This window comes from Gopherus flavomarginatus, chromosome 16 (genome assembly GCF_025201925.1).
Source record: "Gopherus flavomarginatus isolate rGopFla2 chromosome 16, rGopFla2.mat.asm, whole genome shotgun sequence".
In the NCBI taxonomy this organism is placed as follows: domain Eukaryota; kingdom Metazoa; phylum Chordata; order Testudines; family Testudinidae; genus Gopherus; species Gopherus flavomarginatus.
In genome coordinates this window covers 7,249,069-7,272,286 of record NC_066632.1, presented here as the reverse complement: position 1 = coordinate 7,272,286, position 23,218 = coordinate 7,249,069, and the positions used below count along the sequence as shown (strand labels likewise).

The window sequence follows — 23,218 nt, the reverse complement described above, 5'->3', positions numbered from 1 at the left end:
GATGACAATGCTGGAGACAGACAAAGCTGGAAACCTCTGCAGCATCAGCAGCCAATGAGCTCCTGCAGTGGGGCAGAATCACCAGTCTTACTGCCCCATCTACACACCCTGGGGGGCAGATAGAGTTCACACCCTGTAACTGGCCCCACATATGCCTGGTGGGGACAGAGGGAGTTCAAAATAACAACAGACAACCCCCCAAACCACAATCTCATCTTTTTTTTACTAAAATCTCCTGATTTGGGGGCCGATCTCCTGATTTTGGGGTTTGTCTCACTTGATCTCCTGGTGCTGTTAATGATCAGCTCCCACCCAGAGCAGAGAGAGCCTGACCCACCTGGCCTTTAGGGGGAGCTGTTTGCTTGGTGACATTTAATATCTGATTAGTATCAAGCCTTGGTGATTATTTCCCATTAGCCCTGGCTGTTGCAGGCCCCGCAGAGGGCTCAGGCTGATGGTGTCAGGCTTTCGCTCACTCGCTCCCTCTGTGTTATTCTCTCACTCTGGGTGTAACTTCCTCAGTCTGTGCCTGCCTTATAAATGCTGCTATTTCCAGCCTGCCCCGCTTGTGCCCCGCCTCCCTCCACCGCAGCACCCATTGGCTCTATAAGAAAGAGGAACTGGCCTGGGCCACTGCGGGGTACGTGGGTTTGAGGGAACAGGTTGTACTTCTAGGTTAAGTACAACTGTATGAACTCACAATGCCACAAATGCAATTGTGTGACTGCAACCGTGCAAGCTGCTGTAGCTACAGCTGTGCAAACACAATCTGCTGCAAGTACAACTGGACAACTGTCAAGGTCTAGTGCAACCACCACATAACTACAACCTTGCAGGTACAATCGGCCGCAAGGGTCGCAAGAGCAACTAGAACCAAGGAAATACGCTACACCACAACTACAACTGGGTAACGCCCACAAGGCAAGCACACAACGCAGCAAATACAATGGTGCAACTGTACAAATGCTACACTATAGTATCAGAGGGGTAGCCGTGTTAGTCTGGATCTGTAAAAGCAGCAAAGAATCCTGTGGCACCTTATAGACTAACAGACGTTTTGGAGCATGAGCTTTAGTGGGTGAATACCCACTTCGTCAGATGCGCATATGACAAAGTGGGTATTCACCCACAAGAGTCAATGCTCCAAAACGTCTGTTAGTCTATAAGGTGCCACAGGATTCTTTGCTGCTGCTACACTATAGGTGCAACAGCTCCACTACAGCTGAACAAAAAAGCACAATGCTGCAAGTGCAATGGGACAATTGTGCAGCTAAAACCGCACAAGCACACAATGCTCCCAGTGTAACTGTGCAACTATCACTGTGAAACATGACACTGCAAGGAAAATTGCACAGCTGTGCAAGTGCACTATACTACAAGTGCAACCATGCAAGCACCATATGTTGTACAGACAAACCCACACAGGATCGTTTTAGGGGTCAAGACAAAAGATGCCACATTTATTATTGATCTATAACTACTAGCAAATACCTCAATGCTTATACACATACACTCACACACACACACTCACATTCCAAATGTTCTGCAGCTGCTGGATAGTTCCCAGTCCCAATTGTAGCTTGAGTTCGTGGCTTGAGTTCGCAGCTTGGGATCGTAGCTCATGGCAGCTAACTGGCCAGGAAAGCTGAGCATAAGGAGGAGCCGGGTCTCTGTCGGGCGCACACCGATGCCCCTTGATGTTGATAGCAGAACGTTACCCAAAGTCTCTCATCTCACCCTTCCTTTTTATAGGCTTTCAGTTTGGATTCAAAGTCTATAGGTCTTGCTGTGTCACGTCGCCTCTGGGTTTGGTGCTGGATCACCCGTCAATTGCAGGTCTGACTTTCAGCCTCGGACCTGGTTTTGATTTTCCTTTTGTTGTTTCTTTTGTCCCTTTTCTTTTGAAGGTGGATGCTTCTTGCTTTGCTTAGGGCTGTTGTCTAGGGCTTCAGCCGTTGGTATCTGAACTTTATCTCATCAGGACGGGCTGGCACTGCAGGTTGATTCTATCACCCATACATACCTCATTCACACATTTAAACTAGACTAATAATATCACAGCATGGCTTGCAAAAATGGGGGCTGCAGCACAAGCCTTCCACAAAATGGAGTAAGTATTTTAAAATGGGTTTTGAATTACAATAGTGCACAGAAGTTATAATGTAGGCAAAATGGCAATTGTAATGAAATGGTGAACAGAAGTTACATTGTAAGAAAAATGGCAATTGTAATGAAATGGTGAACAGAAGTTACAATGATACAGTGAATAACTAAAAACAATTTCATTCACATCAGTTCTACACATATGCTGCAAATGCAATGGTGCAACTGCAAGCATGCAAGCACCTTTATGCTGAAAGTGCAGTTGTACAACAACCTGACAAGCTCACAAGTATAATGACAGCAGTGCAAGCACACCACACTGAAAGTGCAAGTGTCAAACACAATATGCTACCAGTGCAACCACACTAGGCTCCAAGGGCACTGTGCAACTATAGATGTGCAAGCACAATACACGGCAACTGTGTAAGCTCATTGCTCTGCAGTAGACACATTCAAGTCCAGCCCTTGTGCCCTGGCTACTGTGACTCTCTCAGCTGACCTACTAACAACACGCAGGCTGGTGTCCACACAACATCCTTTTCCACCTGCCTCGTCCTGGCTGCTGGAGTTTGTCCCAGTTCATTCTGGGAAACTCTGGGCTGCGAATGAGAATTACTTGCTAGCTCAGGTCCAGTCCCCCTCTTCCAATGCAGATTTAAGTATTTCTACAGAGCAGAATGGCTCCAAGAGGAGAGGGTGAGAACACCCCAGCTCTGAATATCCCATAAGGTGCTTGCTTGGGAGCCCTCTGCTGCATCAGCAGAGTGGAGATTTGAACCTGGTTCTCCCACATCCTGGAAGAGGCTCTGACCAGTGGGATAAGTTGGGGCACCCCCCATGATGCCTTGTGCAGGACCCATTTTGGGCTGGAAACTGACTGGGAGGCAGATGCAAATGAACACAGCCCAGTGGTTCTGATTTTAGAAGATCACCTGGTTTTCAAGCTGCACTAGTGATTCTCTGAGGGGCTGAGGTGTGACCACCACATGCAGCACCGAGGAGACACAAACCTCCACCTTCCTTTCATCTATAGCCGATGGGCGGCTGGATTTCTGGGTGTGGGTTTGTACAGCACATAGCACCATTCATACGTTCTAAAGCCAGACGGGGCCAGTGTGACCATCCCATTAGACCGCCTGCTTAACGCAGGCCCTAGGACGTCCCCGGCTTATTCCTGTGGGAACTGGAGCAGATCTGCTAGAGAAACATCCAGCCTTGATTTAATAATAGCCAGCGAGGGAGAATCCACCATGGCCCTTGGTAAGTTGTTCTAAGGCTTCGTTCCCCACACTGAAAAACGTGCCCTTTATTTCCAGTCTGAGTGTGTCTAGCTTCAACTTCCAGCTCTGCTAGACTGACGAGCACATGGTCAATATTTTGTTCCTCATGGAGGTACTTCTACACTGTGATTGGGTTTTCCCTTTACCTCTTTGTGGGGCTCAGGGAAGGAAGCAGGGTCCAGTGGTTAGACCAGGAGGGACCTGGGAATCAGGACTCCTGGGTTCCATTCCCAGTGCTGGGAGGGGAGTGGGGTCTAGTAGTTACAGCTGGGGGAGCTGGGAATCAGGACTCCTGGGTTCCATTCTCGGTGCTGGGAGAGGAGTGGGGTCTAGTGGTTAGAGCAGGAGGGTGCTGTGAGGCAGAACGACTAGACCCCACTCCTCTCCCAGAGCTGGTCCATGACTGGCATTTCTACATGTACAGTATTAAAGAGAAATAAACCATGACGTTACCTGGATCTGAACTGGCCCCATTTCAGTCTGTCAGATATTAACTCTGGTCCCCTGTATGTTGAAACTGTCACAGCTGCCTGTAGTGATAAGGACTCAAACAACAGAGAAATCATGACTAACCCCCGGCCCATGTAGCACAGATCTTCCCCCAGATAAGCAAACGCTAAATATGCAGCACTGGCTAGTTTGGGCCTCTCAGCCTGGGTTGTCCCGTGCGGTGTTGTTGTTTACACACTATGGAAGTGCGGGGTGGGGACTAGGCGACCAGTTTATTTAATAAAACAAACTCTTCCCTTCCATCCACACCAAGGAGCAGACAGGGCTGGAGCCATCCCTGCATCTCGCTGGGGGATAAGAGGGCAGGGCAATGGGCTGATCAAAGGGATGATTTGGGGTGGTGTCTAGAGGTTAGAGCAGAGTGGCTAGGAGTCAGGACTCCTGGGTTCTATTATGACCCCATTCTCCTTCCAGAGCTGGGAATAGAACCCAGGAGTCCTGACACCCAGCACACCCGCCCCCACCCTTCTAACCCAACAGACCCCCTATGTTATTTGCACCAGAAATGTCAAAGATGCTGGACAAAATGAGACCCTACTCTGCACGGGTCGATAGATCCAATTTGTGGCTCTGATTTCCCAAGACTGCGTCCCCCTGGCCCGTTAGTGGGATGTCCTGTTACCCCCACCCCCCCGGCTCCTGGGCAGGAGCTGCCAATGTGGCATAGCAGGGCTGACTCCAGGCACCAGCTCAGCAAGCAGGTGCTTGGGGCAGCCAAGGGGAGGGGGCAGCACGCTGGGTTTTGCACAGCTTTTTTGGGTTTTTTTGTTCCGCTGCTTGAGGCAGCAAAAACCCTGGAGCCGGCCCTGTGCCATGGACACGGGCTGAGCACGGCTACCAGCAGAAGGAGCCGGCCCACACTCAAGCACTATAGTGGTGTGGCCCAGAGCCAGGGCCAGGGTATCCGAGTGCCTGCACTGCAGCCGGCCCAGGGCAGCCACTTCCCCAGAACAACAGCAGGAACCCACAAGTGTGGAGGGGCCCTGGTTTGTTGGCACTTTCACTTCTCCTGCTCCTGATTTTCCTGCCCATTGTTCAGTTCAGGAGCCGATATCCCACGAGAGCCAGGGCACATGTCCAGTTGCATCCCCAGCCTGGCGCCAATGCCCTGACACACTCCAGCCTGGCACCAGGGGGCGCTGTGCTGCTGGGGTGCTGCCCCCAATGCCCTGGATGTGCCCTGTCCCCATACACACCCCAGCCTGGCACCAGGGGGCGCTGTGCTGCTGGGGTGCTGCCCCCAATGCCCTGACTGTGCCCTGTCCCCATACACACCCCAGCCTGGCACCAGGGGGCGCTGTGCTGCTGGGTGCTGCCCCCACTGCCCTGGTCATGTCCTCTCTCCTCCGTAGTCATTGGGGGGCCCATCTCAGGATCGGGGCCGTGGGCCTAGCCACAGCGTTTGGCGCTCGTCTCTCATTGCTTTCGGCCTCTCTCGCTCCAGTGAAGCATGAATCCCTGGGGCCGGGCTGGTTTGTGGTTCGTTTGCCTGGTTCCGGAGCAGCAGGGTCAGCGCCAATTCCCACCCCCCGGAATCCAGGCCAGCCGGGGAAACTGATCCCTTTGGCTTGAAACTGCCCATGGAAAAACCCCAGGGCCGACTGGGGCAGGAGGGGGTTGAGGAACTCCACAGAATGACAATCGCAATCAGGAAAACAGCCCCTAACTGGATGGGGCCCCGGGCACCCGGCATCTAACCTCACACTGGGGAGAGCCCTGCTGCTGGGGCCTGACCGTGGGGAGAGGGCTGGGGGGGCACAGGAGATGGGGTGTATTTGAGCTGTTGTGGAGGGTCAGAGTACACTTTGGGGGTACAAGGGATTGGAGTCTATTGATAGGGGGTCTATTCCAGCCCTGTCCCCCAACTTTGCTGATGCCCCTCAGTCCTGACTTACAGGCCCCTGCTATCCCAGCCCGGCACCCCACAGCTGGACATTCCCCCCACTCCCATCCCCCTAGCTGATCTCACCCGCCAGTTCCTGTTTCTGCTGGGGCAATGTTTCCATGAGGTCTCTGGTGCCTGCCCAAGAGGTGACCAGGATATCCTCATAGTGACACAATCCCCTGGGCTCCAGCCACAAGGCCTCAGCAATCTGACCTGAACAACCCCCACCCCGCATCCCAAAGGGCATGACCCTGTCAAGCAGGAGGCAGCCTGAGGGGTGAGAGCAGGCTGGAGGTCAGGACTCCTGGGTTCTAGTTGCAGTTTGAGGAAGGAAGTGGGGTCTAGTGGTTAAAGCAGGGGGACCTTGGCATCAGGACTCGTGGGTTCTATTCCCTTCTTAACCATCTCTCTCTCCTCATTACTAGCATCACACTGGACGACCACATTGCCCCTGTATCAATATCGCAGCCCAATATCTGAACCCTGGCATGCTCTTGTCTTCCCCACTGTCTTGTGGCAGGGAGTTCCCTGGGTTAACAACACAAGGCTGAAGGGATTTACAGATAATGGTGGGGGTGAGTGCAGGACGTGAGCTCCCAGCCAAGCACAGATCTGCCCCAGGACTTGGATCTTCAGCTGTTGAGCTCCAAGGGGAAAAGCAGCCCCGGCTGCCCAGCCCTGCTAATCTGGGCTCCGCACCGTGCTGGGGCTGCGTTCCAGGAGGCACGAGGGGTGACAAGCGGTGTATGGGGGGGGCACAGACAGGAGCAGTGGCAGCATGGGGTGGAGATAAGGTTGAGGCCAGGGGCCAGGCTGGTACGGGCCCTGCTGGGTCATTCCCGGGGCCATCTCAGCGGGAAGCGTCCGGGGGTAAGGTGTCTGTGGTCCAGAGAAGGAGGCCTGGGCCTGGGGAGTTTAGAGCAGTGTCTGTGCTGTGTGAGAGTGGATGGGAGCCCAGCACGTTGGTCTCCAACGCAGATATCCCCATATACACTAGACCCCTCCCTCCCAGCCAACCTCCCTCAGTCCACCACTCACCCACTCCACCCTGCCTTCCCCACCTCCCTCAAGCCCCACACCCTCTCCCCCGTCCATCAATCTATCCAGCCCCCCCCCCCATCCAGCCCCCTGCGCCATCCCATCCTCAGGTGTTTCCCAGGTCCTCTCCCCCTGGTCTCCCCCATTGCTAACTCCAGGAAGGGGGGCTCCTTCTGCCCCCCACTCCGCACCTCGAGACTGGGGCAGACACCCGCTGTAGCAGCCCCCGCGGCTCCCCGATTGCCTCATGTGGCTGCCTGGTCGGGAGCAGCTGTGTAAACGGGAACCGAATCCATGCCCCGCCCCCGCGGGCGCACCCTGGGATGGGGGCTCAGCCTACACCGGGGTCTCTCATTTAGTGGGAGCCCCGGGTTAAAACATTGCCCTTCCCCGCCTGTCAGCTGGGCCCTTTTCTTACACCCCTACGGCTCCCCCGAGCTCTCCCCGTCCCATCAACCCACACATGGCCCTCCCCTTCCCTCCCCCGATCCCGCTGTCCTCCCCCACCCCGGTGCCACCCTTCTGGGCGGGGCCCCCCGCCCCCTATGGATCCGGCCCTGGCTCGGGGGCGCTGCCCTATAGATGCAGCTCGGTGTGCGCCGCTCGCTGGACTCCCTCGCCCCGCAGCATGGACCCGGCTCGCCGCCTGCTGCCCCTCGGTGAGCCCCCGACCCCGGCCCCGCCGCCCGGCTCTACCACGTGCTCGGCCTGGGCTGCTGCTTCCCGCGCGCGTTGCTGAGCTCGGTTCCCCGGGAGTGACTCCGGAGTCGCTCCGCCGTGGCTGCTGGTGGGCTCCGGCCCCCGGTAGAGCCGGGATCCCCGCAGGCTGCGCTCCGAGTCCAGGAGCAGGAGCGGAGCTGGGGCCCATGGGGGATGAGCCCTATTCTGACGCCACTTACTGTGGTGTGAATCCCCGGGGGGGGGGGGTTGTCCCTGTTGGTGTGTTTTGCGGCCTGGACTCCCAGGGAGTGACGCTCATTTACACCTGCTGCCTTTACAGTGTCGTGACCGAGTGAGGGCAGGATCGGGCCCAGTCAGTGCTGGCAGGGGCTGATTCTCGCCCCCCTCCCGTGGAAATCTGGAGCAACAGGGCCCGATTCTGCTCCCACAAGTTTCCCCTTGTGTGACTCCAGTGGAGTGACTTCTGGATCGCGTGCTGGTGTGAATGGGACCAGGACTCTTGTCTCTGGCGGGGCAGGGGTCTGCTGGGCTGTCCTGGGCACTAGAGGATTGTGCTATATGTCCGGCTGGGCTGGGGTCGTCTCTGACACCCTGGAGAGCAGCGTGTTGCTGGGGGGGTCACAGATTGTCAGATCCTGGCTTGTACTCCAGAGAGAGATGATCCTTCTTTGACAGAGAGGCCAGGTGGTTTCTCCAGGCTCCTGTCAAGATGGTTCTAGGGTGACCAGATGTCCCGATTTTATAGGGACAGTGCCAATTTTGGGGTCTTTTTCTTATATAGGCTCCTATTACTCTCCACCCTCATCCCAATTTTTCATACTTCCTGTCTGGTCACTCTAAATGGTTCTGGTGCGAGGAAGTGAACCCAGAAGTCCTGGCTTCCAACCCTCCTGCTCTAACCCACCAGACCACACTCCCCTCTCCCTGCTGGGAATAGAACCCAGGTGTCCTGACAACAAGCCCCCCCAGCTCTAACTACTAGACCCTGTTCCCTCAGGCTACAGAAGCAGGGTTTGTAAATTGATTTCCCGTGCTGTCTGGGGTATATCATCTGGACTTTACACCAGGGATGGAGAGGCACAGGGATCAGGTTTGAAAGCCTTTTGGGGACCCACAAAATGCTGGATGCAATTGCCTGCATGTGTCCTGGCTCTACCCCCCTCTGGGTCTGGGCCTGTCCCCACTAGAGACAAGGCCTCGTCGACCCCTTGCCTGCAGTGTAAGCGCATCCCAGGTGGAGATGCCCCAAATGCCACCCCCCTTACCAACTGTTCTGGTCACTGGTCATCCTGGGTCCAGTCAGCTCCCCTTCCAAGCTTCATCCAGACTTGATCTGATCTTTGGGGGCAGGAGAAGTCCCAGGGTCACCTTCCCCACCCCCACCAGCCACTGATGCATCCACAGTCGCATCCCCTTTGGGCTGTGGGTGGTGCTGGAGGATAGGATCCACTTCGGAGCTGGGAGCTGCAGCATCAGGGGCTGGGTGTCTGGTGTCCTGGGGTTCAGAGGAGGCTGGATGGGGAGGGGGCGGGTTGGAATGTGGGTCGGGGTCCTTTGCTTTGGGGTGTTTGAAGTCTTCAGCTTCTGTATGAGAAGTGATTAATAAGACTGGGACTTTTCAGCTTGGAAAAGAGACGGCTAAGGGGAGATATGAGTGAGGTCTATAAAATCATGACTGGTGTAGAGAAAATAGATAAGGATGTGTTGTTTACTACTTCTCATAACACAAGAACTAGGGGTCACCAAATTAAATGAATAGGCAGCAGGTTGAAAACAAACAACAGGAAATATTTCTTCACGCAACGCACAGTCAACCTGTGGAACTCCTTGCCAGAGGATGTGGTGAAGGCCAAGACCATAACAAGGTTCAAAAGAGAACTAGATGAATTCATATGGGATAGGTCCATCAATGGCTATTAGCCAGGATGGGCAGAGATGGTGTCTCTGGCCTCTGCTTGCCAGAAGCTGGGAATGGGCGACAGGGGATGGATCACTTGGTGATAACCTGTCTATTCATTCCCTCTGGGGCACCTGACATTGTCACTGTCGGCAGACAGGATACTGGGCTAGATCGTCCTTTGGTCTGACCCAGTAGGGCCATTCTTATGTTCTTATGTCTTTCACTTAAAGGAGCATTTGTCTGGTTTTAGATGCCTTGAGGGCTCAAAGCAAACCTAGGACTCCTAGGTTCTATCCTGGCAGTGGGAGGGGAGTGGGGTCTAGTGGCTAGAGCAGGGGAGGCTGGGGGCCCAGACTTCTGGGTTCTATCCCCACAGCTGGGGGAGGGGTGTTTTTTGTGAGTTCTTGTCTAAGTGGCTGGCTGTACAAAGGGCTGGATCCTGTTGGGTGCTCAGTGCCCCACCCCTCTGTTCATCCTATGTCCCAGGGGGGGGGGGGGTGATGCCAGCAGAGAAGCCTCGTTTTCAGAAATATTGCTGTCCATATGGTGCCAAGTGATTAATAAAATGGAGTGTTCCTTGCCCTATTTGGCCAGCCGCCCTCTGGGGAAGGAGGGAGGGAGAGGGAGACGTTAGTGCTGCCCTGGGTCTGTGCCCACCCACCTTCCCAGAGCTTTGGGGGCTCTGGTTTTCAATCCAGACTTAGGCTCCTGAAATGAGAAGCCTGACTTACAAAGGGGCTGTGATTTGTAGGCAGGCAGCGCCATCTAGTCGACAGAGTGTCGGCGTGGGAGTCAGAACACCTGGGTTCTTACAACTGATTTGGCAAGTCGCTTTCCTGCTCTGTGCCTCAGTTTCCCCACTTGCCTTTTGTCAGTTGAGACTGGGAGCCTTTGGGGTAGGGGCCATCTCTCACTGTGGGTCAATGCCACACCTGTTGCAATGGAGACCCCAATCTTGGCTGGGGTCTGTGCAGCCCCTGGCAGAATAGGGCCTCAATTTTGGTCAGGGCTGATACTGTAATTCACTTAATAACGAGCATTCCCAGATCCTGCAGAATCTGGGCATAACCAGCCAGCCAGGCCGGCTATTTTAGGAGCCTTGATGTGGATTTAGGTGCCAGATTTTAGGTGCCCAAGTTTGGCAGATGAGTCCCCAGCTGGGGGCTGGATCCTGCACTGCATGTTCCAACTCAGCTCCCGTTGGAGGCAGGTGCTGTCCTGCTGGTGTGCTGGGCTCAGAATTGGATCCAGGGGTAGTTTGAGCTCCTGTAGCTGCTGTTATCTCTGATGCCTCCTGAGATCTGTGTGGCACAACCCAGCAGGCAGCAGCTCTGTGGCACAGATGCCTGAGTGGTTCAGGGGCTATGCTAGCACAGGGAAAATCCAGGTTCAATTCTCAGCTTTGGTGCTAAATCACTCTGTGCCTCAGTTTCCACAGCAGTAAAATTGGGCAAATGGTCCTTCGCTTGCCTTGTCCATTTGGGCCATTGGCTGTCAATGCCAAGGCTTGTAGGTGTCAAGCTTGGTACAATGGAGCCTTGGTGCCAGAGCAGTATGGCTAAGAAATACCAGCTGTGGCTTATGTGTGTACCAGTAGGATTGGTGCCAGCCATTTCTTTGATCAATGGCTTTGTTTTTTACATTTGATTTCCTGGCTTCATAAAGCAGGTGGCGGGGGGCGGGGGTAATATGGAGCAAAGAGCCAGTGGGTCTGGGAAACAGGACTCCTGGGTTCTCTTCCTGGCTCTGGAAGGGGAGTGGTGTCTAGTGGTTAGAGAAGGGAGCTGGGAGCCAGGACTCCTGGGTTCTCTTCCCAGCTGCCATTTGCTCTGAGACATTGGGTGAGTTGTCTCTCAGTACCTCAGTTTCTCCACCTGCAAAATGGGCCTGGTTGCAGCTCTTTCTCAGCAGGTGGGGCTGTGCGGGCTGTGAATGGCCATGAGGCGCTTTAGGGCTGGATGGGGCCGAAGTGCTGCCAATGCGTCGTCAGGGAGGGGCCGGCAGCGCTCATGTCTGGGTGTCGGCCTTGGCCTGGCAGCATCTCTCCCCATCACCCCTTGGCTGGCAGGACTGTAATGAGAGAACTGACGTAGCGAACGTGTCTAGTTTCACCAATGTCCTGAGCTACGGGCCTGGGTGGGAACTGAGCTGCCGGGATCTGTCAGCAGATTCCTCCTTGGCCTGTCTCCTCTTTGCCAGGGGCCATCTTACTGGTACAGTGGGGACCTGTCCCAGGCTAAGCACTACCATAATACACGTAATACTAACTCCAGCCTTGCTGCCCAAGCCTTGAAGCATTGAGACAGGCCCTCAAAAATCCTGAGTGGCTTGAAGAAGATAGTGAGATCTCAACGTTGGGTTCCTTGTGGTCTCGTAGCCCTGTGGGGGGTGTCACATTTCTGAGCTCCACTCTGCCATCCGGAGGGTTAGAAACTTGCTTTTAATTTGAGCCCAGATCTTCACAATCCCAGGAGTCCAGAAGCTGGGGCTTTAAGAAAAGCAACAGTTGTCACGAGACCAGTGGTAAAATCACAAGTGTCAGCGGCACCGTGATGCCCTTTGTCTCCTGTATCAGGACTCGGAGCTTTGGGAGAAATGGCTGGCCGGGGGTTGGGGTGGGGACTGGTTGTATCTCCAGGGGTTGGGGGGGGGGGCTGTGAGTTGGGGGAGGGGTGCCTCATATCTTGGGGGGGTGGGGGAGTTGGCAGCTGAGTTAACCTGGCGGGGGGGAAGTGGGCTCTGTTTTGCTGGGTGAGGCGTTGCACAGCTGATTTCGAAATCAAGAGCAGAACCGAAAGGCGGGTGCTGAGTTGTGGGAAATGGTGAGAGGTCTGGGAAATGACGGGTCCCATAACCTCTCCTCCCCCCCCCCCCCAAAACCCCCTTGTCTTGTGCCAGGGCTGGCACCTGGGCAGAGTGAGCATGGGCCAGCGTGGCGGGGGGAGTAAATTCTCCCATGTCACCATGGCAGCAGCACAGGCACCGCCACCCCACTTGGTGCTGGTGGAATTGATGACACAAGGGGCAGATCAGTGGTGGATCGGGCCCACCTGTGGGATCGGACCCTCGTTGTGAGATGCGGGGGCTGGGCAGAAAGGCAGATACAGTATCATAACGGGGGGGGGGGGGGGAAGATCTCCGGATCCCCGCGGGGTTACTCAGTAGCAGCGATTCCTGGAAAGTACCCAGGGCAGAGGAAAGCGCGAGGGGGCCAGAGCCCAGCTGGTGTGAATCGGACTCCTTCCGTTGAGCTCACTAGGGCTGGGCTGGTTTACACCCACTGAGGCCTTGCCTAGAACATCAGGGGTTGATTCCAAGAAAGGGATGGAAGTGTCCACTTTGAGAGGCGACTGGTGTTCAGTGGAGGAGAGCCAGGACTCCTGGGTTCTAGCCCCAGGTCTGGGAGGGCAGTGCGGTGTAGTGTTTAGAGCAGGGCTCCCAGCACAGGGCTGTGGTTTGAAGCAGCAGCAGCAAGACTGGGCTTCTGAGGGGTGCAGAGGCGGGGAAAAGTGCAGTGAGTTTTGTGCCTCTTTAAAGAGGCAGGGACTTTCCAAGGGCAGCCACTAGGGGGGAGGGGGCCCTGCATCAGCTGCTGCCACCCTTGCCTATGCCGGGTGCATGGAGAGGGCCCTCAGCATCTGCTTGGCTGGGAGCAATGGGCCGGGAGAGTCGCTGCTTGCTGAATGGCTGGGAATGTGGTGCTGCAGGAAGCTGTTGTCTCCCACGGGCCAGCACTCCCGGGAGGGAGGGGCAGGGGATTGCCCATGGAGTGTTCCCTGGGCAGGATGACACCTGGCTTTCACTCTGAGTCACCCGCCCAGCTCAGGGTTTCCCACCCTGACCCTCCTGAGAGTGGTGGGGCTGCCCCAGAGCTCCCGCATCCCGGGCAAACAGCACCTCGCTGGGCACTTTGCCAGCCAGTGATCTGCACGTGTGTGGGCTGGTGGGTGGGGTGGGGTAGGGGCTGGGGGCTGACTCCTGGCTCCTGTCCCCAGATTGGGGAGGGGACTGGGAGTGAAAGTGCTTCCCAATCCATCTGGGGTAAATGGCTGCCCTGGGGGAGGAAATTACACCAGGGCCAGGTTCTGACTGAGCGAGCAGATGAAAGACGTTTCTCCCTTACACAGATGTCACTCCAGTGAGACCAGATCCCAGCTGGTGTAAACTGGCCATTGCTCCTTGAGAGTCAGTGGGGCCGGACCTTGTAGCTCCCATCGACGTCAATGCACTTACCCCAGCAGCTGAGGCTCTAACCCAGAGCCCGATCTGTCCCGTGTGCTCTAACCCTGCTCTCAGCGGCTGCGGCTGTGCCCTCCTGGCCTTCCCGGTGTCTCCGCTTGGCCCCATTCCCTTGGAGCCCTGGCTTCCTGCCCCCCACCCCACTCTCCTCTGCCCCCAGCCGGGAATATTTCCTGCCTCCAGCTACCTTCTTTATTTCAGGGGCCTGAGTATTAATAGGAGACCGGGGAGGATTTTGTCAGCCGACATCTAGCTTTGCCCACGTGTCCAGCGCCCGGCATTCTGCTCGGTGGGAAGGAAATCGGGGGCGGGGGAGGTCTCAGTTGTTATTGGTGGGAGCCCCTGGCCCGATCCTCTTCTTATTGCCCCTCTACATAAATCCAGAGTCACTCCAGTTATGCCAGGGGATTCACACTGTTCTACTAACCGGTGTCTGGTTTGGATATCAAACTCTTAGTACTTAAGATTACAGAAACTCAGAGACCCCACCCAAGATCAGAGGCCCCTATTGTCATGGGTGCTCCACAGACCCTGCCCAAGTTCGAGGAACCCAAATGTGGTGGGTGCTGCACAGACACCTAAGAGAGACAGCCCCTGCCTTGAAGAGCTCACAATCTACACTGATAATGTGTGGGAGGGGAAACTGAGGCACAGAGGGGGGAAGTGACTTACCCAAGGTCACCCAACAAGCCAGTGGCAGAGATGAGATTAGAACCTAGGTGTCCTGACCCCTAGGCTTGTGGCCAAGCTGCTAGGCGGTGCTGCTTCCAGCCAGCATTACGCCCTGATGTTACTAGTAAAGTGGAATGGCTCCTCCTTATGTTCCCAGGGTTAAAAATGAGACAATGGGGTCAGGTCCCCAGCAGATGTAAAGTGACCCCACTGACTCCAATGGAGCCATGCTGATCCACTCCACCTGGGAACCTGGCCCGTTGACCCCAGCTGGGCTCTGGACTGGCGCTGCAGGGACGCAGATCTTAACCTTTCCTGGGGACACCTGCCGTCTAGTGGAATTAAGAGGCTGCCTTTCAGCTCCCCCTCCACCGCTCCCCACCCCCAGCCAAAAGTCGTGGTTTTACAACCACAATGTCCCAGTTCACATGTGTTTGTTCCTCTCCACTGTTGCTGAGTGAGAGATCCACACAAACACTGAGGAGACTGACAGGCGACCTGGGTTTCTGACACAACCTCAGAATAAGGAACAGGCTGGGGCCGGACGGCAGGGAGGGGCCATGAAATGGGCAGGATGCAAAGTGGCGGCAAAGGCACCAAGAGGCAGATTTGTAAAAGGTCTCGGAGCCAAATTCCCCAGCGGCCCAGACACCTCCGCCATGCTTCGATCTCACTGGACAATCCAGCTCTAAGAGCCTGTCTTCCCTAGTGAGTTAACAGGAGACACTGCTCCCCCTAACTCAACCCTGGCCACACACTATCACCTAGTGGTTAGAGCAGAGGGGGCTGGGAGGCAGGACTCCTAGGCTCTGTCCTCAGCTCTGGAGGGGAGCGGGGTCTAGCAGGTTAGTGCAGGGTGGGGCCAGAAGTCTGGACTCCTGTGTAACGCCAGCTCTGACACTCCCGCTCAGTGACCTGCCTGCTCATCTGGGCCTCAGTTTCCCCACGTGTGAAATGGGGATAATGATTTTGTTGCTCCTTAAGTGGAGTGCCCTTGAAAAGGGACTAAGAGAGCATTGAAAGCACCGGGCAAGGCTCCCTGGAGAATGGCTGGAGACCTGGAAATGTCTGGCAGGGGCAGCTAGGATTGGAGGGATGGGGGAGATCTCCAGCTCTACCTACTGGGAAACCAGGCTGCCTGCTTGGCTCACCTGTCTGTCTCGCAGCTCTGGTCCATCCATCTGTCTGTCTAACTTCTACTGTGTAGGGGCCAGACCAGCGGTTCTCAAATGTGGCTGCCATGGCCGGATGCTGCCACTAGTGGATTTTTTTATGACCATGGCAGCCTCCAAAGAGAAGACTGGGGGGCAAAGCAGCGGCCCCTCCCTGCAGCGCCCAGCTGAGCAGCTGTTACCGAGGGCAGCGAGATGCTCCAAGCAGCACCTCTGGAGACATATGGGGCTGGCGTGCACAGCGCTGGAGGCAGTTCTCCTCAGTGGAGGCAGCGGCTGCCCCCAGTCGCCAACACGCTCCCTTGGGCAGCTCCCCCCACCCAGCCGGGACTCTGTAGGTGGCTGGTGAGTTCCCGACTCACCTTCCCTGGGGCGGGGACAGAGATGGGCTTGTCAGAACAGCCACCAGCAGGAGTTGGTGGCCGCACTCTGAGGTGAGAACCCCTGGGCTAGAGGCCCCACCCAATATAGGGCCCCCCAACTCCGTTAGGCCAGGCACTGCACAGACCTGGCAGGGCACTGCACAGTCCCCCATTGTGCTGGGCTCTGTGCAGACAAGCAGTGGGCTCTGAGTCCCTTTAAAAATATGCCTGCCCTAAGGAGCTCGCAGTCTAATTAGACATGGGGTGGGGGAGGGAAACTGAGGCACAGAGCAGGGCCCTGGCGTCCCGACTTCCCGCCCTGCACCCTAGCCAACCCTGCCCTGCTAGCGCTGTTCTTCCCAGTGCTCTGTTGGGCGAGGCCCCCCAGTGTAGAGCCACAAAGGGAATTGCCTGGCCTAGCCCAGCTCGGAAAGTGATTGCTCACAAAGACAACGGTGATGGCTCCGGAGAGCCCAGTCCCCCTCCTCCCCCAGCTCCGGGTGACACAGAGGCCAAAGTGCAGGGCGAAGAGAGGAATTAATGCCAGTTATAGGCCTGCAGCCGGCTCTAGAAAGGCCCCAGCTGTCCAGGGCGGGAGCGGGGGATGTGAGCGAGTGGGGCTCTGGCTGAACCATGTCAAAGCGGAACCATGTCATGTCTGGACCCAGATCCAGTCACTCGCTGGAGCCCTGGGCAAAGTCTGAACCAGTCTGACCCCTTGCCTGGCCCCGGGGTGTCCTTGCATACCCAGGCACTAGCACTGGGTCCCTCACAACAGCTGCCGCAGGGCCAGGCTCCCTAGTGGGACAGGCTCTGTGCTCAGCACTTGGAGCTGGGATGAGCTCAGCGAGCCTTGTTAGCAACCGGCTCCACTGCCGCCCCTAACGGCTCAGGACTTTCGACACCGCTTGAGTCCTGCCCTTCAGAGAAGTGGGGGGAAGTAGCCAGGAGATAAGTGGCCTCGTGAAAAGGGAACTGATAAAACCCCTAGTTACCACCCGGATGTTTTCACAACAGAGCCGGCCTTGGTGCTTCCCCCAGATCCCACGGTCTCGCTCCGTGGGAGCCCGTGGGTCAGCCCCCCAGCTGGGTTGACAGCCTCACTCCATTGCCCTAGCAAACTACTGCCCCCTCCCTTCTCCCCCCATCCCCGCTCCACTGCCCCTCTGCTTTAGCCCTGGGTGTTGGGTCTCTAGGTGCATCCCGTCTTTGGCCTTTCTACTGAGACTGGGTCAGGTCACTTCCTCTCTTGCATTCAGTGTATTATGGTCATAGCTATAGACCCCGACTGAGCTGGGGGGTTGTTCCATGATTCACGGCTTCCCAGCGCAGTGGGAGGGGACGGCGCTCACTGGTAGTGGTCACCGCCCGGCCATTGCCGTCTGAGGGTGCAGCCTAGGGGTCGTGCAATATCCCGGCTCCTGCTGGCTACACAGGATTCTAGGGGCAGCAGCAGCAGCAAGCCCTGGTTAAAGTGCTGGAGTATTATTATTGCAGTCCTGTGGGGGGAAGAGCGGGCAGGGCCCCATGATCACGTCTCTCTGGGCAGAGTCACGGCAGCTCTTCACCGCCGGGAGGGTTTGAAGGATTCTCCCTCCATTCCGGCCTGGCTGGTGTTTGAGCAGCAGGAAGGGTCCTGGGGGCTCCTTGTCCCTGCATCTGATGCTGCAGCAGGCTGCCGGTATGTGTGAACGTACGTGTCTGTACCTCTGTGCCTGTGCATAGACTCATAGACTTTAAGGTCAGAAGGGGCCATTATGATGATCTAGTCTGACCTGCGTTGTGCAGGAGGTCACAGAATCTCACCCACCCACTCCTGTAACAAACCTCTAACCTATGTCTGAGTTACTGAAGTCCTCAAATTGTGGTTTGAAGACCTCAAGCTGCAGAGAATCCTCCAGCAAGTGACCTGTGCGGCACACGTGTGTTCCCGTGCGTGGGTGTGGGTGCACCGGTATGTACATCTGTACTTGTTCACAGATGTGAGCATGCCGGAGTGTGTGTGCGCGTGAACCCTGGCGTGTGGGTAATTATCCTGCTCAGGCACTATGGGGCCTCGGGGGAGAGTTGAGGGACCAGACCCAGCCCTGTGACGCTGGAGCTGGGGCCTTGGTGTGGGGCTGTGGCGCCCCCTAGTGGCGGAGGCTGTGCAGTGCCGCTCTGTGGACACAAAGGTTCAGTGGGGGTGGGGGAAGGTGTTGGGCTGAAGTGGCCTTGGGGATGAGGTCCCCTGTGCTCCAGTGTAGCCAATGATGGTGAAGACTAAAAATTGCTGACAGGCATCGTATGAAATGAGTTTGGCCCTGCTTCCAGGCTGGGCATCAGGACTCCTGGGTTCTATCTCCAGCTCAGAGGGGTGGGGAGTGGGGTCTAGTGGTTAGAGCAGGGGTTGGTGTCGGGCCAAAAGTCCAGTTCCAAAGCGGAATCAGGTAAAAATATGACCAGGGATCCCAGCTGGGGCTGATTTCCCAGAGCACCAGGTTTCTGCATTTTTAATTCCACCATTGGCAGGGCCCTGACTGGCCATTGGCCTGGGATTGGCAGGACTGGGGCGGCTGGGGTTGTGAGCAGCTGAGTGGCGGTTACCATCTGCCCATGGTGCCTTACCCTGTCTCTGCCTTCCAGGGCTCTGCATCGCCCTGTGCCTGTGGGGCACCGTGGCCCAGAATCATGGCGTACAAGGTAAGGCCGACTCCTCCTGTCTAACCTTCCCCAGCGCTCCCGGCTTCCCGGGGTCTCCGGCCTCCGCCCCCTCCAACCCCTTTCCCTTGTGGGAGAAGAGCGGAGTCAGGGGTCTGGTGAGCCGGGAGCAGCCCGTTGGCGTAGGTGTCTTGGGGTGGGTTTATAGAGCACAGTGAGTGTGTGCAGAGGAGAGGAGAAGGCCCCTGTGTAGCCCTCCCCTTCCCTTCCCAGCCCCGTGGCCAGCAGAGACTAGACCCTGGGGCCCAGGGCTCTACACTGGGGGCTGGAGTCAGGGGCAGATCCCCTTTGTAGCCAAGGACCGTATTACTGACCAGTCCGAATCAACCCCCTGATGGCGCAGATGTTAGAAGTGGCATTTGTAGGTGTCCCCCCTCCCGAAAATCGGGCTGAACTGAAACCTGGGACCCACATGCGCAGCTGTGGGGTGTTTGGGATCAGGACTCTGAGCCCCAAGCTCAGTTCTGCTGCGAATCCCAAGATAGGATTTGGGCAAATTCCTATTGACCCACTGGGGTCCCCCAGTGCTGCACCCACCCTGCTGCATCTGCTCCCATCCCAAGCCCTGCAGCTGGCTAAGCTGCGCTGGGATCCTTCCCCTCACGCTGGTCAGAGAGTCGGATCCCAGCAGAGCCTCAAAGACCAGATCACAATCTGGGTCATGGGAATTGTGACGAAGTGGGGGATTTTCTGTGGTTTTCCAATGGTTTGCATGCAGAGGAGGCCAGAGGACAGAAGCGAGGGTAGGAGGTCCCACGACCTGGTTATAAACCTGTTTACTTGGAGAGAAGACAGTGGACAGAGGCGGGACTTGGGGCTGGTGGTATCAGATGCCCAGCTGGGAAGCAGGGGGGCTCTGGGCTGGAGAGGGAGAGCAGGCAGAGCCCACCTGGATGCAGGAGAGACTTGGATGTGCTGGGCTGAGGAGGCCAAGCCTGAGGCCCCGAGAGTTTCCTATGCTGTGTTCTACTCTCAATAAACCCTCCTATTTTACACTGGCTGAGAGTCACTCCGGTCTAGAGAACAGGGTTGCGTCAACCCCTTCGGGGGTGGAGGCCCTGGGGATCCAGGGCGAGAGACAGATGTGCTAAGGCTCAGAGAGGTGCGGCTCCAGGAGGTGGAGGGGCCTGACCCCAGAGAGCTTGGACCCCCGAGAAGGGCTGTTGCACTGAAAGAGGCTCCCTCCAGGGACTGCACAGTACCAAGAGTGGGCACGATCTGTGAGTCCGTGACAGGAGGCAGCTCAGGATCCAAACTAGCCTCGTGCCTGATTCCGCTCTCAGTGACTCCAGAGCAATTCCCGTTTCCCGGTTCAGTTTGAAGTTGATGCTAATGAGAGTAACGACAGCAACAAAAAGGAGAAAAATTGGGCGAGATCGAAAACATTTCACTTGAAGTGACACCCAGCTCCGGCGTCTCTGCCTGTCTATGCCTGGGCACCCTGTGGAGCCAAGGGCAGCTTCTTGCCAGGCAGTGGATGGCATCAGAGCTGTTTGCCAGGCGCCCAGGGACGAAATTCAGCAAATGGGGCGTGTGAAAGGAGTCAATCCCACTGTGTGGGGGGGGGAGGGAGAGCTGCTCTGCACTGGCTGACCCTGCCCAGCTGTTCCCGCCCCTGCAGGTACCACTGAGGACTGTAACAGCCATATGCTGTGCCCAGAAAACGCCAAGTGTGTGAACAACACGCACTGCACCTGCCTGGATGGATATCAGTCACATGGGAATCGCTTCTTCACCGACCCAACGGAGACCTGTGACGGTAAAGGGGCTCCAACGTTGTCCTGGCGGGAGCTGGGACAGAGCAGGGCAGTAAGGGACGGAGCAGCCAACTCCCCTGACTCCAGGGCCTGTTGGGGTGCTCAGCCCAGCTGGGGAATGAGAGGGGGGCAGCAGCTCTGGTGAGGGCCGCCCTCCTGGGGATCGAACCGGGGCCTCCAGAGTGAGCAGCAGGAGCCAGGAGTGTTGGGCTCTATGAATTGGGCACAGGGTGGGGGGCCCAGCCCATCACACTGATCCGTCTGAATCCTAGCCTGGGCCCTAATCAGCCGCTGGGTGTCCAGGGGAACAGGGCCCTACGGGAGCAGAATGGGGCAGCCCTAGCTATACTTCCCCACACACACCATGCGGGGATCCAAGGAGGGAGGGGGCAGAGGAGAGGCAGCTTGTCATCCTCCCCTCAATGCAGAGGGAAGCCTGGAGCCCCAGGGGGAGTCTCCGCACCCTCTCCTCACAAGGGGGGTCTGGGTCTTTGTGGGGCCGAACCCCCCGTACCTGGGACAGGAGGCTCGGGGGGGGGCTGTTTCCAACATTCCAGCAGCAGAAATGGGTAACTGAGAATCAGGCCTTTAATCACTAACCGCTCAGGGCCCCGGTCTCCTGGGTCCCGTCACCCAGCTCAGTGCGGGGGGGCTGGGGAGTGATACGGGGAACATCTCCCTGCCAGGACTGTACAGAGCGTCCCCTCTTGTGCTGCAGATATTAACGAGTGTCTGAAGTCAAGCCCGCCAGACTGCGGACGCAACAGAAACTGCAACAATGCGCCTGGGAGTTACTCCTGCACCTGCATCGATGGCTACGAGCCCAACTCTGGGAAAGCCAACTTCACGCACACGAGTGAGAACAGCTGCCAGGGTGAGCTCTCCCTGGCCCCCACCGCACCCTGATCAGGCCCCCAATTTGCCCCCTCCCTCAGGGCTGGGAGCAGAGCCTTTTCCAGCTCCACACTGACAGGGAGCCCCCTGGGTGGGAGCGTGTTTCCCAAGGGGGCCATTATGCCCCCTTAGGCAGCCAGGGCGGCCTGACCTGAGAAGAGGCCGGGGCGTTCCAGGCCCTTGTTTGTGACATTCAGCTGGTAGTTAGAGCTTGTATCAAGTCCCAGCCGGCCGTTCCCATGGAAACCGCCCTTTACACCACAGTTTTGGGGGCGCAGAGCACTGGGCCCGTAGCACTGGGAGAACTCAGGAGCCCATTAGTTCAAACGCCTCCCCCGGCGGAGACCTCGCCCAGCCGTTCATGCGCCAGCCCCAGGCCGCGTGGGATAACCCCAGCCAGTGTCCTGGGGCGGGTCTAGGCACAAGAAGAAATCAGCGCCGCAGGTATCTCAGCCAGCATCCCGGGGATTGTGCGGGGATAGCTGGTATCGGGAGCCATGTGGAGAATCCCTAGGGCTTGCCCCCAGGGGGAATTGATCGCGATCGCTGTTCTTTTTGGAAGCGCAGTGATTATTCCAAACCAGAGTGTCCGGACGGGGAGCGACTCCACAGGAGCTGTTACCATCACTTTCCCCGTGTACTTAAGCCCCTAGAGACACCAATCTCAGAGCTCCCTGCAACTCGGAGTGAGTTTGGAAGCCACAAGACACCCGTGTGCCCGAGGGAGGGGAGAGCTCTGGCACCACCACCGAGAACCCAGCGCATGGTGCCCCTTCTCCAGCAGACAGAGTGTCGGAGCTGGGGGAAGCACTTTAGAGCAGTGGCTGTGCTGTGGCTGGTTGTGTGTACAGCGCCTGGCACCACGGGGCCCCGGCTGCGGCGCTACCCATTGTAAACATCCCAATGGAACCAGGACGGGATGGATAAGGATGCTGGAAGCTCCGTTCCCATTGCGCATGGACTCTGGGAAGCCTTTGGGGCAGAACCCGATTGTACGTCGTTTCCGGAATAAGCAGGTTCTGGAAACACGGAGCCGCCTTGGTGCTGTCAGGAGAACCCACAAGTGTCACAGGGTCGAGGGGCGGAGGAGGCAGCACTTGGCAGGAAGCAGCTGGTAGGTTCTGACAGGTTCAGTCTGCCCTGGGAGCAGCTCAGCCTCTGAAAAGACAAAACCGTGGCACCAGCCAGGTTGAGACACAAGTAACGTGGCACCTGCACAGTACAGACGGGATCAGAGCTGAGGCGCATCTAGCCTGGTATCCCGACTCCAACGGGCCAAAGCCAGATGCTGCAGAGGATTGTAGAAGAGCCCTGCAGTGGCAGCCGGAGGATAATCTGCCCTCACTTCCTGGTCTCTAATACTCAGCTGGGCTGAAGCCCCACAGCAGGAGGTTTTCTCTCTTCCCAAACGTTTGTACCCATTAACTATGATCCCTCTGGCTGTTCTCATCATCCATAGGAATGTCCAGTTGCTCCTGGAATCTTGCTAAATTCTTGGCCTCAGGAACTCCTGTGGTGGGGAGTTCCACCAGCTAATCGCACATTGCGCGAAACAGCCTTTCCTTGACTCAGTTTCAAATTTCCCCTCTTCTCATTTCTGTGACTGGCCCTTGCTCTCGTGTTATGAGGTGGGGAGAACAGAAGCTCCCCATCTCCCTTCTGTATCCCCGTCAGTCATTTATAGACTCTTAACACGTCCCCTCTTGCGTTCACTCTAAGGTGACAGTCCCAGTCTTTTCAATCTCTCTCTGCGGAGGGTTTTTCCAGGCCACTGATCATTCTCATTGCCTGTCTCTGAACCCCTCTGGTTCTGCACTGTCCTGTGTGCAAGGGGGAGCCCAGGGCAGCTTGTGGGTTGCAGAGGACGTCATACCATTGGCTGATATCCAGGCATTAGACCAGCCTTCATGTTATTTTCTATCCCCTTCCTCCAAAGCAGCTCCCCATTTGTCCCCTCCAGGGGCGGACGGCTCATTCAGGCATTTCTGTCTGCACTGATATTGCGGCACTGGGCATCGCCAGATC

General features: G+C 56.7%; 1 protein-coding gene across 20 annotated transcripts in view; it reads left to right on the top strand.

The window, feature by feature from the left end:
* Positions 1-7,356: 7,356 nt before the first annotated feature.
* The window catches only part of ADGRE5 (adhesion G protein-coupled receptor E5), a 123,574-nt gene continuing 107,712 nt past the window's right edge, over positions 7,357-23,218 (top strand). For 19 of the 20 annotated variants that reach the window (XR_007769782.1, XM_050925184.1, XM_050925178.1 and 16 more), the window contains exons 1-4: positions 7,357-7,475; positions 18,468-18,524; positions 20,164-20,301; positions 21,018-21,173. Coding sequence is in view for 19 of the 20 variants with exons in the window: in XM_050925184.1 (XP_050781141.1) it covers positions 7,445-7,475; positions 18,468-18,524; positions 20,164-20,301; positions 21,018-21,173 (382 nt within the window). In the remaining variant the exon portion in view is untranslated. The remainder of the gene's footprint in view (positions 7,476-18,467; positions 18,525-20,163; positions 20,302-21,017; positions 21,174-23,218) is intronic. The other variant, XM_050925174.1, reaches the window with a different exon arrangement.